Source organism: Canis lupus, chromosome 9 (genome assembly GCF_048164855.1).
Source record: "Canis lupus baileyi chromosome 9, mCanLup2.hap1, whole genome shotgun sequence".
Classification (NCBI taxonomy): domain Eukaryota; kingdom Metazoa; phylum Chordata; class Mammalia; order Carnivora; family Canidae; genus Canis; species Canis lupus.
The window spans coordinates 13,428,418-13,442,242 of record NC_132846.1 but is presented as its reverse complement, the minus strand read 5'-3'; the positions used below and the strand labels follow the sequence as shown (position 1 = coordinate 13,442,242).

General features: G+C 47.2%; 1 protein-coding gene across 6 annotated transcripts in view; it reads right to left on the bottom strand.

Moving 5' to 3' along the window:
* The window catches only part of NPAS3 (neuronal PAS domain protein 3), an 839,616-nt gene extending 834,287 nt beyond the window's left edge, over positions 1-5,329 (bottom strand). For 3 of the 6 annotated variants that reach the window (XM_072838222.1, XM_072838224.1, XM_072838223.1), the window contains exon 1: positions 4,783-5,327. In XM_072838222.1, coding sequence (XP_072694323.1) covers positions 4,783-4,940 — 158 coding nt within the window. In that variant the 5' untranslated portion in view covers positions 4,941-5,327. Of the gene's footprint in view, positions 1-349; positions 522-4,782 lie in introns of those variants that run through there. The other 3 variants (XM_072838226.1, XM_072838221.1, XM_072838225.1) reach the window with 2 other exon arrangements.
* Positions 5,330-13,825: the final 8,496 nt, after the last annotated feature.

The following is a 13,825-nucleotide window of genomic DNA, read 5'->3' as shown; positions in this document are numbered from 1 at the left end:
CACTCCATTCGCCGAGCCGAGGAGGTGCGACCGCTCGCAGAGCCTGGCGCCGCCGCCGCCGCCGCCGCCGCCGGAGCCCGCTCGCTGCCGCAGCCGCAGCCGCCGCCGCAGCCGCCGCAGCCGCCGCAGCCGCCGCCGCCACCGGCGGACAATGCGCGCGGGGACCGCAGGCGAGCGCGGAGCCGCCAGCCCGCAGACGAGGTCCCGCGGGCTCGGGGCCCAGGAGGCGGGCTGCGGAGCGGGCCCCCCACCGCGGCGGCGGCGGGGGCGGGGGCGGGGGCGGCGGCGGCGGCGGCGGCGGCGGGAGCGGCGGCCCGGGCGGCAGGTTCAATAAACAGAAAAGTGTTACCGTTCTCGCCTGGAAGGATCCTGCTGAAAGCTGGGCTTGGTGGGCGCCATCTTCCTGCTATTTTTTTTCCTCTCTTACTTTTTGCCTCTCTCCCCCCTCCCGGGTGGGGGGCGTGGGGAGGGCGGGGGTGTGCGTGTGCGTGGGGTGGCGGGAGTGAGTGCGGGCGTGCGCGGCGCTCGGCGGAGCCCGGCGGGCGGCGGCCGTGGCCCTGGCGCTGGCCCTGGCGCTGGCCCTGGCGCTGGCCCTGGCCGTGGCGGCGGCGGCGGCGGCGGCCGAGCTGCTGGGGCCGGGGCTGGGAGGCTACGGAAAAGTAGTGGGGCCGGAGCCTCGCCGGCGGCCGGCCGGCCCCTCGCGCCGCCGGTGCCTCTCGCCGCAGGTCGCCGCCTCCTCCGCCGCCTGCGCCTTCTCCTCCCCCTCCGCCGCCGCCGCCGCCGCCGCCGTCCATGCGCCGCAGAGCCCCCGCGGCCCGGGCCGCTCCGGCTCCCGAGACATGCCCAGCGCGGAGACAGCGACCGGCGGCGGCGGCGGCGGCGGCGGAGGGGGAGGCGGAGGCGGCGGCGGAGGAGGCGGCGGGGGGAGGCTGCCGCGCGGGCCCGCGGACGGCCCGGCCCAGGGCCCCGCCGCCTCCGGGTTCTCGCCCCCGCGCGCCGCCACACCCCCGCGGCCGCCCCCACCCCGCCCCCGCCCCCGCCCCGGAGCCGGCCCGGGGGCAGGTGGGGCACACACCCGCTCGGCGGGGGGCGGCCGGGGCCCGGGCCGGAGGGGCGGGAGGGGGAGGACGCGCGGGGGGTTCCCAGCTTGACCGCTGTGAAAGTATTTCTGGGCATTTTCCAGCTGCTTTGCTCCAGAGCGCTCTCGCACGCAGACACACCCCCCCTCCTCTCTCTCTCTCTCTCTCTCTCTCTCTCTCTCTCTCTCTCTCTCTCTCTCTCTCTCTCTCGTCTGGGGGACTGGGAAGCTCGGCTGCCAGCGCAACAACGCCACTCAGTTGCAGTTTCGAACACTTCCCTTCTCAGGAGTATCGCAACCAGGGAGAAAGAGAGAGGAACTGGGAGGCCCCGGGCGCGGCCTCGGACAGGACAGCGTCCCGGGAGCGCCCCCGAGACCGCGGAGACACGCGCGGGTGGGAGGGCGCCGACCCAGCCTGCGGGCCGCGGGAGCCCTGTGGGCGGGCGCGGCGGCTGCACAGCCACCTTGGTGCTCCCGCGCTCCCACCGACCTTTCCCGAGCTGGAACATCTGCATTATTCACGCGCACACGTATCTGCAGACCCTGGGGTTCACAGGTGAATCCCCAGGCGTTTCGACGCAGTTAGACGCGAACGCCTGTGCCACCTGGCCCCGGGCCCCTGGGACCTGGCACCCCTGCGATCAAGCGCTCTCTTTCCCCCCACCCCCGTTTTACAGCTCAGCGAGGGCTAGGGAAAGGGCCACCCCATGAAGGGCCAGTGGAGGAATCCCAGTACCTGGTAGACTCCGGTCAGAGCGCCCTCTCCACTAAACCACTCTGCCCGGGGTGGGCAGCTTTTCAGTCATGTGTCAACCAGGAAGGCAGAAAGGACTCCCAGCGCATTCCCACTTCGAATAGATGAAAGCCACACGGAAAACATCCGTCCTGTGGGGAGGCTTTGCATTCTACTTTAAACTTCAGGAAAAATAGACCCGAAAAGGGGTCCCATTCGGTCCCACCGCTCCAGTAAAGTGGGGGCCGAGAGTTGGAAACTTCGAGAACACAAGTGTTTTTCGTGGCAGACGCATTTAATCTGCGTGACGGTGTTTGAGTTCTCTTTGGAGTACACTCTACAGGTAGAAGATGAGAGTGATTGAAAAATGAACTGAAGTGGAGAGGATTGAGCACAAGATCTACACGGGCTGGCGGGGAAGGGGGAAAAGTTGCCAGTTGGAAGTTTTGGCTTCAGGACGGCCAGCCTAGGGCATTCCTGCCCAAAGATGACAAATGAGAGAAGCTGTGTTCTCCCAACAGGCCACTCTTAAACTTGAAAAGCCCCCAACTCCTGTCACTCGCTCATCAGACTCCCCCAAAGCACTCAATGCAAATATATATTTTGGTAAAATGATGTGTCACCGTTCACCTTAGCAGACACATTCAGGTCTTGAAGTGGAAACTAAGTCTGCCCCTCCTAGTGTCTAAAGCCTAACATGCTGGTGGCCTGGTGAAGTAGTGCCAGAGGACACGAGGACTTGGGACTCATGACTCAAACCCTCCCTTAAACGTTTGCCAATGATTTTCTTGCCTCACATGGCTCACTCCTCCGTCCCCAGATTAACAAAAATTAAACGCAGTAACAGGTGTCATCCTATCTGAATAATGAAACCAAAGAAAGCTCCATCTTTCACAGCTAGCACCTTCTCTCTGTCAATATGACTGGACATAGAAGAGAGGAAGGAAATAATACATCCCAAAGGCTAAGGTTTAGAGTTGATTATTTTTAAAGCTTTAGTCTTTAGGATCACACTGAGATTCAGAGACATGATAAAGTAGCCCAAATTCAAAGATGAAGGTGGAAGGCATCAGTGGAGCTTTCAGTGTTGGAGTGGGAGATATGGAGGATCACCCCCGGAGGCTCCTGACTTGTGGGGGAAATTGGCCCTGAGAAGATCTTTGTGGTGAAGGACACCAACACTCTGAGAGAAAACCTAAAGGCTGAAAATGCAGGACCACCTCTTATGCCCAATTTATATCTCATGGGTTAGTTGGAGGTCTCTGAAATTGTCCAAAGGCCATCTGACATATCTGACCCTTGGCTCCCTACTTCACAGACCACACTATTGGAATTATTGCCTGCACTTCCTAGTTAAGGTGACCACCAGATTATATTGTCATTTAAATGTTTTGTAAGTGACAAAAAAACAAAAACAAAAACACCCTTACCTGAACCATGAAAAGGAAAAATCTAATTCTTTTCTAGTCCTTTATGTTTGAAAGATTCCCAGATCTTTTGTATTGTAGGTTCTTGTAATCACGGAAAACAAGACTAAAATAATTTAAATTTAAAAATCTCTTTGACCAGAAATAGCCTGTGTTTGAGTTGTTCTCAAGACTCTCTTTTTAAAACTTCCGACAGTACTCAGAGCATATAATGAAGTCTTCTACAGAATATTTGCAGTACTGGGCATCAACTTGGAAAACACTCAGTGTGTTATGCAAAATCTGCTCTGGTCGCTGGGCCATTGGTTAGAAAGCACAAAATATGGCAGTGATAGATTATCTTAACCTTTTCAGTTTAAACACTGTTGGTTCAAATCAAAGGTTCTCAAATCAATGAAGTTTGAAATACAAGGTAAAAATAGGAACTGTTATTTGAATTATGCATTGTGTATATTTTAAGTTAAATGCCATTGGCAAATCTCTCAGATATTTAATCGTGTGCAATCTGGGAAACACAAATATTTAATTTCACACTTTCATGTGTTCTTTTTTTTTCTTCCATCTTCTATGAAACTGAGCCCCACAAATGGGAAGCTTACCTTTCATACTACATTGTTAGTTTTTCTCAGCACATTTTTGTGGATTACATTTTTTTTTAAACAAAATCTTGACAGATCACAACTTGTCCTTAAGGAAAAACTTTAGGGTTCTAGGGCTGTTGGTGGTGGTATCCCCCCAACCCCTTTCTTTCTTAATTGAATCAAAGAATGCTTACTAATTCAATATCACAACTGTATTTTATTTAAGTATATATATATTTACTTAAATAAATAAATAAATATATATATATATATATAGCTGTTTGGGAGAAATGCAAACAAGTAATACTTTAAAACTTCCTTCTCACCCACCTAGCCTAACTTTGTAAAATTTGCTTCCTAACTCGCATCTCTGAATCTTACGCATTTGCATTATAATGCATTTAAGATGAATACTTAACAGCGCCGAGGAGACTCGGATTTCATGCTGTATTTCCTTGTAGTAACAGGTGACATGATAACACTATTATGTAGAATTGCAAGTCTACAGCTACACGTGAAAATCGTTCCTATTCTGTTTGGAAACAAATGATCAATCAGCCTCCGGTGATCAATTGCCCCCCAGGCTGCCCGTCAGCTCGGGTCCGCACCCGGCAGAGGCATGAGGAAATTCCGCGGAAGGGGACTGGGATCCCAAACTTTGCAAAAGCACCTTGTGCTGTGTTCTAGGACTTCGCTGCAACTCCTAGGCTACACGGGGCTGGGGTTCTGGATTTGGGGCCAGGCAGAGGGCAAAGGATGATTTCACTTCGCCAGTACACTGGAGTGCCTTTCAATCCGAATTGTGAATGATTTTCCTCTTTCTCATCCGTAGAACGAGGAGCAAGCAAAGTAAGCCCTGACGATGTGCCTGCGTGTTGTAACGCATAAAACAGGAGGCAAAGTGAGTCCCACCCCAGCACCCCGGGGCGGGGGCACTATCCCAGCCCAGGCGGGACTACTCACCGCTGCTGGTAGGAGGTGATGCCCTGGACGTTCTGCGGGGTGCCGTTGGCCGCGGTGCCGGCCCTCCCCATGCCCGCGCCGGCCGGCACCCCCGCGGCCGCCCCGCCGGCCGCCGCGGCCGTCACCTGCACGCTGAAATCCGGAAAGATTCGGATCATCGCCGCGGCTTCGGCCCCCGGGCGCGGCGGCTCTGGGCGAGAGCTGGCGGGGGCTCGGGTTTGGGCTCCGGCGGCGGCGGCAGCAGCAGCGCGAGCAGCGGCGGCGGCAGCAGCGGAGCCAGGCACCAGCCTGCAATCCCATTAGTGAGCCGCGGCCACTGTGCGCGGCGGAGAGGCGCTTTGATGTGCGCGCAGCGGGCTGGGGTGGGGGGGCAGCGAGCGCCAGGAGGAGGTGCGGGGGGCGTGCGAGGGACTTGCAAACAGCAAAACGTGTCAGGGTGGGGCCTTTTTTCCCTTTTGGGGGGCGGTGGTGCTCCCCCCTCTTTCCAGGATGTTGCTCTCACTGGCTGCTCCGGCTGCGCGGCGCGAGCCCAGCTGAGGGAAGAAGGGGAGGGGTGGCGGAGGAAGGATGCACCGGGAGGCTTGGCGAGGACTTGGCCGGTGCAAGGGAATGACGGGCAGCGGAGGGTGCCTTTCTTTCCCGCCCCCTCTACACACACACAGACACACACACACACACACACACACCGCGCACTTCCGACCCAAAGTGCAAGACGGAGGCGCGCGCTCTCCCCTCTTTTCTCTAGAGAAATAACCACCATCCAAGCAGGCTCGCGCCTCCCGCGGCTTCCAGCAACCTGGACTTCAGCCCGCGTGTGCAGGAATGGGGGCTCGGAGCTTCCCCTCCCACCCGGGACCCCTCTCTGCCAGTCTTCTTCACACCAGGCAGTGCGGGCGGTTGCCAACTGCAAGTTGGACTACTGGAGAACTTGATGCTTATCGAGAAGGGATGGTGTGCAAGGGAGAATGGGGGGAAGGGGGTCGGGCGGAGAAGCCGCTTTTGTGCAATGGAGAGTTTGATCCCTTTATAAGAAGGGACTCTCCTCGCTCCTGGTGGGCGGGCAGGTTAGTCTTGCACAAACTTGTGAGCTGGGGACTGTAGGTCCGTTTAGAGAGGTCCGGTTGCGCCCCCCATGACCCATCTCTATACTCCCTTTTCAGACGTTGAAACGAATAAATTAGCAGCCACAACTGAGGCGAACTCTGCAAATTCCAACCACCAGGGAAACAAAAAGAGAAAACACGTGCATTTATTTCCTCATGTCTCCCAGTTACTTCTCTGCATTATTACGTTGGTATTTCTTTAGGGGATGAGGAGGGATGCTTGTGATTTGGGCGCGCCTTTTTAATGACAACTTGCACTTCTTCTCGCCCTACCAGTGGGTGGGGGCTGCGGGAGTCGGTCTTTTCCCCCCACCCCTTGCCCAGGACCCCCTGTTGCCCCACTTCCTCCGTCTTCCTTCCGGCTTGCGACCCGGGGCCGGAGTTGCGGGGCAGAGGCGCAGCCCCTGAGCGACGCGGGGCGCGACAGGGCTCCCCTCCTCTTGCACGCACCCACCCGCGGCCCGCTCGGCTGGTGCTGATGTGGGTTTCCCCGTCTCGTTCTCTCCTTTCCTCTCCCCGCGATCCGAGGCCGGGGCCCGGCAGCCGGGGGACGAGTGGCCGCCGCGCCCGCCGCACGAATCCAAGTTGGGCTCCGTGGAGCGTAGTGACCGCGGCCGCGCCGCCCCGGCCCTCGGCCAATAGCGCCTCGCTGGGCGAGACACCTGCTTAACCCTTCGAGCCTGGGGCGCAGCCGGCCGGCGGGGACCCAAAAGGGCAGGGCCGATTGGCCAGAAGTTGCAAAGGCCGAGAGCGGCAGAGACCGCCCAGCCCGGCGTTCCCGCACGAGGTGCCGGGGCCAGACGCCCGCCCTCGCCGCAGAACTGGACGGCCCCGGCCACCCTCCTGCCTCCCGGGGAGCAGCCGAGCCGCACAAAGGCCGGCCCGCGCCCCGGCTGCGTCCCGCGCCGGCCTAGGCAATCTCTGCACTCCCCTAACCCGAGTCGGTTTCCGGAGGATCCTCCCGCGCCCGGCAGCCGCAGGGAGACAGAGGGAGGGAGCCCCAGCTCTCGCTGGCCGGGCCCACGGCGCAGCTGCGTTTCCATTTTCCTCTCAAAGAAAATGCTTTGGACGGCAGATAATACCAGGAGATATGAAACTGCTTCGTCCCCCACATGTTGCACGTAAAAAGAATCGTAATGAGCATCTGCGCCGTGTGCTGGGGATCCCACGAGTTAGTCGAAGACCTAACCGAGGTCCTGACTCCTTCCTTCCTGGAAGGGGGTCATTTGCTAGTTTAGCGGCATTTCATTCGGAGATACTTGCTTTTCAAAGGCCAAACTCAAGGTCTTAGAGAACGGGGTGAGGGGTGGGGAGAGTGGAGGGTCTGAGTAGATGGAAAACCGCCTTGTAAGGATGTGGTCACAGATGTGAGTCCCATTCCCTCCCCCCAGAGCACCGCAGCCAGGAGATGTGGGTTGACTTGGGTCTCTGCGCCCTCTCCTCCCCACCTCTCACCCTCAGGGCGGGATCTGAAGAGAGAGATCTCAAATACCATCCCTTGACTCTGAGCTGGCTTTCCAGCTGAAAGGATGGAGTCCATGGCAATTCTAGAGAGGTCAGGAATGTTTTAGGGGTTTGGAAGAGTTCTCCTCGGACTGCATGGGTCAAGGTACGCAGTACTATAGGCCAAAGGATCCAAGTAAATGGCTGATGAATGAAGATAGAAATCAACACAGATCCAGGCAGTGGCTTTCTATAAAATAGCATTAGTTTGAATTTTTGGCCCATTGTGGGTTGGTGCTGTGCTTGCCACCTGATATCTAGGTCAGCCAGTTGATGGAGGCTTCCAGCAAGTGGCTCCAGCTTCCATATGTACTTTGACTCTTGTAGCATAATTCAATATTCCAAGCTAGATCTGGTTGATCCAGAAGCAGTCCCAATGTGCCAAATGATGCCAAAGAGGGGAAACCCTCTTTGGCCAAAAGAGTAGAATTTTTAGAAAATTACTTTCCCTTTTAAAGTTTCTCTGCGCAACCAACAGGGAATTATATTTGTAGACAATATCACAGTTCTTTGTTTCAATGCAATTCTAGGAACAGAAAAGATCAGGGATTATATTTTTATTAACTACTTGTTTTACAGAATAGTGGGTCTGGAAATATGTGGCCCTGCTTTGTTTCCCTTCTGGAGGACAAGTTTTTCTCGGAAGATTAAAGGGCAAATAGAAAGAATATGTGAGATCTGTTGTTAGACATTAAGACTAGATATGCTGAAGCTCACTTCAATTATACTTTATATTATTAAAAGAGAGTTTAATGAGCACATTCAACTTCAAAGGTCCAAGCTGTCAACCCCATATTTAAGAGAACTAATAGAGCTCCTGCCCTCCAGAAAGTTTCTTTTCTAAAATAGAAATACACAGAATACTCAAAGAAGACTGGCACTGTAGATTCCCTTAGAATGCCTATAAATGGGTTTTGGTATTTTGTCCTTACATGTGTAATTCTGGAAGTTTGGTTTGCATGCATGAGAGACAAAAAGTCCTTATTGGATCTGCTTATCTCCATGTTCATTAAGGACCTTAAGCAAAATATAAGTTTATTCGCTCATTAGTAATTCAGATTTCATTACTCTTTCGGTTAAAATCTTTACATGCTGGCAGCTGTTTTGAAATATTTTGAAAGTTGCTTTGGCACTCATCCAACTAAATGGGCTCCAGTTAGCATTAACCTGTATACTTTTTCATCTTGTATTCTCCTCCCCCCTAAAATCTACGTATTAGTGTATGTTGTCTAGATCTAGAAAGAATTTTGTGATGTTTTAAACCCTCCATATATGCAAATGATACACATACAGCTATCAAAATTACATTTTTTACATCTTCATCTTTGTTGTCAGTGTACAACTATGCCTTTTGCTCATATGATAAAAATATCTATTCTCTGGAAATTCATTTCCATACTTAGAGTTAAATGGTTTTTACTTTGAATTTTCACTATTGGCTGTCAGAAGCTACCACTGACAGGTAGGAGAGAGGAGCTACAGAGCTTAATTGCAACTAATTTTTGCTTTACTTTGGTCAGATATTTAAGAGGAAAACAAAAAGTACATAGAGATCAGGATAACATGAAGCAAAACAAAACAAACAGAATGAAAATACTGTATGTAATGAATAAGGTAAGAGATGTTTTACTCTGAAAGGTTGAGTGTTTTATGCACGTGATCGTGCTGCAGTGAGAGATTTTTTTTTCTTTTTAAAAGTAAAAACAAAAACAAACCAAAACAAAACCTCATGTGATAATTTACAACAATCTGTGTGAGAGAGTCTTCATTGTAGAAAGATCCATGAGCTGAAATTAAGATCCCTCCATACCGTGGGAAGGAGATTTTACATTTTGTAGAGGGGTTAAATATTTGATTTAAACAATTTTCCATCTTTGCTCTTCAATCCAAACTGAATTCAGCTCCTACTGCTACATTTGCCATGCTATTAACATGTCCTCTAGTCCATTCAAAAGGAAGACTATAATGTCAAGGGAGGAAAAAAAGTAACATAAACTTGGCGATATGCACTTTCTTGATATTCCAGAAGAGAAACTAAGGAATTAAGAGAGAATATCTAATAAATCATTATTTATAATATATGTATGTTCATATATAATATATAAGGAGAGTACTGAGGATTTTTCATATTAATACTACCTATATCAAATACTGAATATCTCAAGCTATTATGCTAAACTAATTCTCAGAGGACTTTATAAATATATAGTAGAAAGAGAAGAGATTTAGTTAAGAGAGGAAATCCTTTAGCTATTTTTAAAATTCAGCAGCAGGCAGTAGGGATGAGGAATTGTTTTTTTTAAAAAATTGGTGGGAAAGGGTCTCAAACCTGTATGTGTGTGTTTTTATTACAATATTCACACATTGTGGCACATATTATTCCAAGGCATCTGCCAATCAATTGACTCTGACTAAAGCTAAATTTAGACTTAAATGAAAAATAATTAAATGCTCTCAACATATACAAAAGCCTAATCTTAAAATTTGCTTTTGCATATTTCTTAATAATTCTGGATTTGGTTTTGGAGATGAAATATTTCTGGTTTTTATAGAGACAACTTAAAACCTACCTGTGGTTATATATGTTGGTCACAAATGTTGGTTCTAGTCTCTTCGATTACTGTCAGCATCCTTAGAACTTGCACAAAGCTACTAAGTGTGAGTTGGTACTTGCACCACAAATCCAGTGAGTGACCCATGCACAGTTTTATTTCAGTGAAAATTTAACCTAATGCTAACTGGAAATTTCATTAGCATTTGATTCGGTTCCTTCACGTAGGCATATTTCTATAGCCACTGGAATATAGCATATTCTTCAATGAATTTGTGTGTGTTTGTGAATTTTAAAATTATTAATTCAATGAACTGGTTTTTGAAGTAGTGACTAATTGTTTTGGATTACTTTTTTTTTTCCAAAATGAAAACAATCATTCCAGATGAATTTTTGCTTGATTTTTTCATTTTCTGCAGGATAGGACATTTTATAAACCTAATCACACGGCAAATCAAAGGATTGGTTTTATTACGCTCCATGCTGAGTCAACCATTCTGTTTCTATTAAACTGTTATGTCTCTTCACTTAGAGTAGTGATTCTCAAAACTTTAGCGTGCATTAGAATCACAAGAAGGGCTTATTAAAACACAGATTTCTGAGCCTGACCTTTACAAGATCTTTTCCAATAAGGGAAGGAGGTGCTAATAATTTGCATTTCCAGCAAACTCCTAGGTGATACTGATATAGTTGATCCATGCACCATATTTGAGAAGCATTAGTTACCTGCAAGGTTTACCATAGAAGATTGGGATGGGAGATCTAGATTCAGATCCTGATACTATACACCGAGCGGTCAAGGGCAAGTTATTGAACTCTCTCAGCTTCCACAATCTAACCTGGTATTAATTCACCCAGCAAAAATGGATTTGTCTTGTGTGGTGGCATTCCGACACAGTTCCTTCTTTAGGAGCAAAAAGTTTATTAGCAGAGGTAAATATATAAAGAAATAGATTGCAACAAAGTATCTTAGGAGCAACAATAGACGCGTGTGAAATTCGCAAAAGCGCCATGGGGGATAGGGGCTGAACCAAATGAATAATAAAATATGGTCAGGAGCTTGGGGTGAGAATCATGCACTCTGGGTTTGAATACAGTTCTACCTTTTACAAACTGAGTGACTTCAGGCAATTTGTTAATTTCTCCCAAACCTTAGTTCCTTCATTTGGAAAAAAAAAATAATGATATGGTTCTCAAAGGATTGTTATAAGGACTATTTGTTATAAAGTGTATAAAGTACTTAGGACAGTGCCTGACTTAGGTTAATTATTCAGTGAAAAGTAGTCACCAACATGAGAACAATCTCTAAATTCTCTTCCAAGATCTCTTCCTTAGAGATGGGAAAGGTCCTGAAATTTACCCAGGAAAGTAATGCAATATTTACATGATCTATTGATGAATGTTGACAGGTCTAAAATGTTATTAATTTTAAACTCTAGAACAATATACTTGCAACTATGTATGGTTAATTTTTTTTATCAAAGTCAAGAAAGGTAACATAAAAATACTGCAAGTGTTCCCCAGAGTCTGGTACACTTTTGATAAAGACTAAAGTTCTGCTTTACACAAAGGATAGTAAAATTCTGGCATTAATCGTGTGCATGATCTGTAGAGGCATAAAATAAAATATTTATTTTTTTAAGAGTGAAAATACACTTTGCAATTACATATTGCTTTGTTATCAAGTCATGAATGGATTATTATGAATATATTAGAGTTTTGATTTTGAGTAGAATTCCAAAATAGGTACTTTGTTTTCTTATACTGTACAGGAAGTGGGCACAGTTTGGAGCAAAGCAATTCAGATACCTAATGTTGTAGATCTGGGAACAGGAAATTAATTTTCCCTCTATTCTCCTAAAAAAAAGATGAGAAAAGAAAATAAAAATTGGAATGACACTCCAGGAGGTTGGAAAAGTGAAACACCTAAGGAGCTAGATGAAGTTCCACAGCAGAAATAAGTTTCCATTATACGGAAACTGAAGAGGATCACTTGTGGAGATGCAGAACAAGATAACTATCCTCATTCAGATTAAGAAATTTTTCACGAGGGGCCTGTTGGAGTCAATGTCCCTTAATTTCATATTTTTTATAGACATCATTTTTAATTATATTATCTCTATACCATAAGAAAAACGTCATCAGGGCAGCCCCGGTGGCTCAGTGGTTTAGCCCCGTCTTCAGCCCAGGGCGTAATCCTGGGGCCCCGGGATCGAGTCCACATCAGGCTCCCTGAATGGAGCCGGCTTCTCCCTCTGCCGGTGTCTCTGCCTCTCTTTCTCTCTGTCTCAGTCATGAATAAATAAATAAAATCTTAAAAAAGAAAAGAAAAACATCATCACGCTGTTTTCCAAGTGCTGTATAGTCTTTCTAACATGGTTTACACAGGCAATCACAAATATTTTTTTATCATTATTCTTTGTCATTATTCAAAGTCTTGTTCAAAGTAGAAAAACTGAGTTATTGTGAAATGAAACTGAGTTTCATTTTTCAAAACCTCTAATCCAGAAAACAGAGAAAAATCTGTAATTTAAGTATTTACAGTAATTAATTTTATTTAAGTACCCTGGACAGCTGCTCAAGATATAGACCAAGGAGGAAGTAACTGAACCTTTTGAAGTTAAATTACTATTTGTTGTTAGTGATTCATAATCAAAGGCATATCTCAAAGAGATGATAAGCTACTGAAGAATTAATCATTTAATATATAATTTAAAATAATCTTGTTCAGGAATTATATCTCGACTGTCAGATATATATTTGAATAAAGTTCCAGAAGTAGCTTCTTGACTGACTTATTTACAGAGACAAGTTTCCAATGTTTGTGTCTCAGGGAAATCAAGAAAGGATGTTATCAGAAATGTTATCTGTGTATCTCTGAATTCTGCTTTAACTTAACTTATTTTGACTGAGAAATGATCTCTCCTAAAAAGTGATTTGTGTGGTCAAAACCAAAGAAAACCACAGATTTGAGGAAGACTCATTAACAATTATATGAGAGAAAATATATAACCCAATTGTTCAAATTTGAAACTTTTGCCAATCTTATTTACTTTTATTTTGGAGAATGATACAAAGTATTTTCACTTGGAAATTGCCTTGTTGACAAGGACCTTAGCTTATTATGATTTCCTCATCTTTAACTCTTTCTAAAAAGAAACACTGGACGTTATACAAGTAAAATAAACTATATATGAAATCACTTCAGCTTTGTATAACAAAAACCAAAGATAATAATTGCTTACATCAGATAGAAGTATTTTTCTCTCATGTAAACATTTGGAAGTAGATGGTCCAAGATAGATGTACCCGAATTGTCAAGCAAGGACCTGGATTCCTTCCATCTTGTTTCTCTACCATGCCAATACTGTTGAACTAATCCATACCATCCAAGATGATCAGCTACTGCATCCACATTGTACAAAGCAGGATAGAAGTACCAGAGTAAGGGAGAGAAGATCCAGAGTATGGATCTTCCTCTTAAAAACATACTTTAGAAGTGACATATACTATCCTTATTTCTCAGTTATCAAAATTTACTCACATAGCCATGAATGGCTGCAAGATACGCTGGGAAATGAAGTCTATATTATAGTCATGCGGCCAGATAAAAATCAAGAGTTCCATTACTGTAGAATAAGGAGACCGCCCAACTCAGAAATCCACTTGACATTAGGAGACAAACACATCCAGAGAAGTAACTCTTCATTGAAGTTTATGAAGATTAGTTTCAAACAGTGTTTATTTGAAACCTAGTAATAACCACATTCTGAAGTATTCACCAAGATGCATTCTAATTGCCATTGAAGCCAAAGAGAAAGGGATATAGTAATAAAATGTGATTGCATTTTTTCTTTTTTTAGAGAGAAGATGACAAATTTTTCAG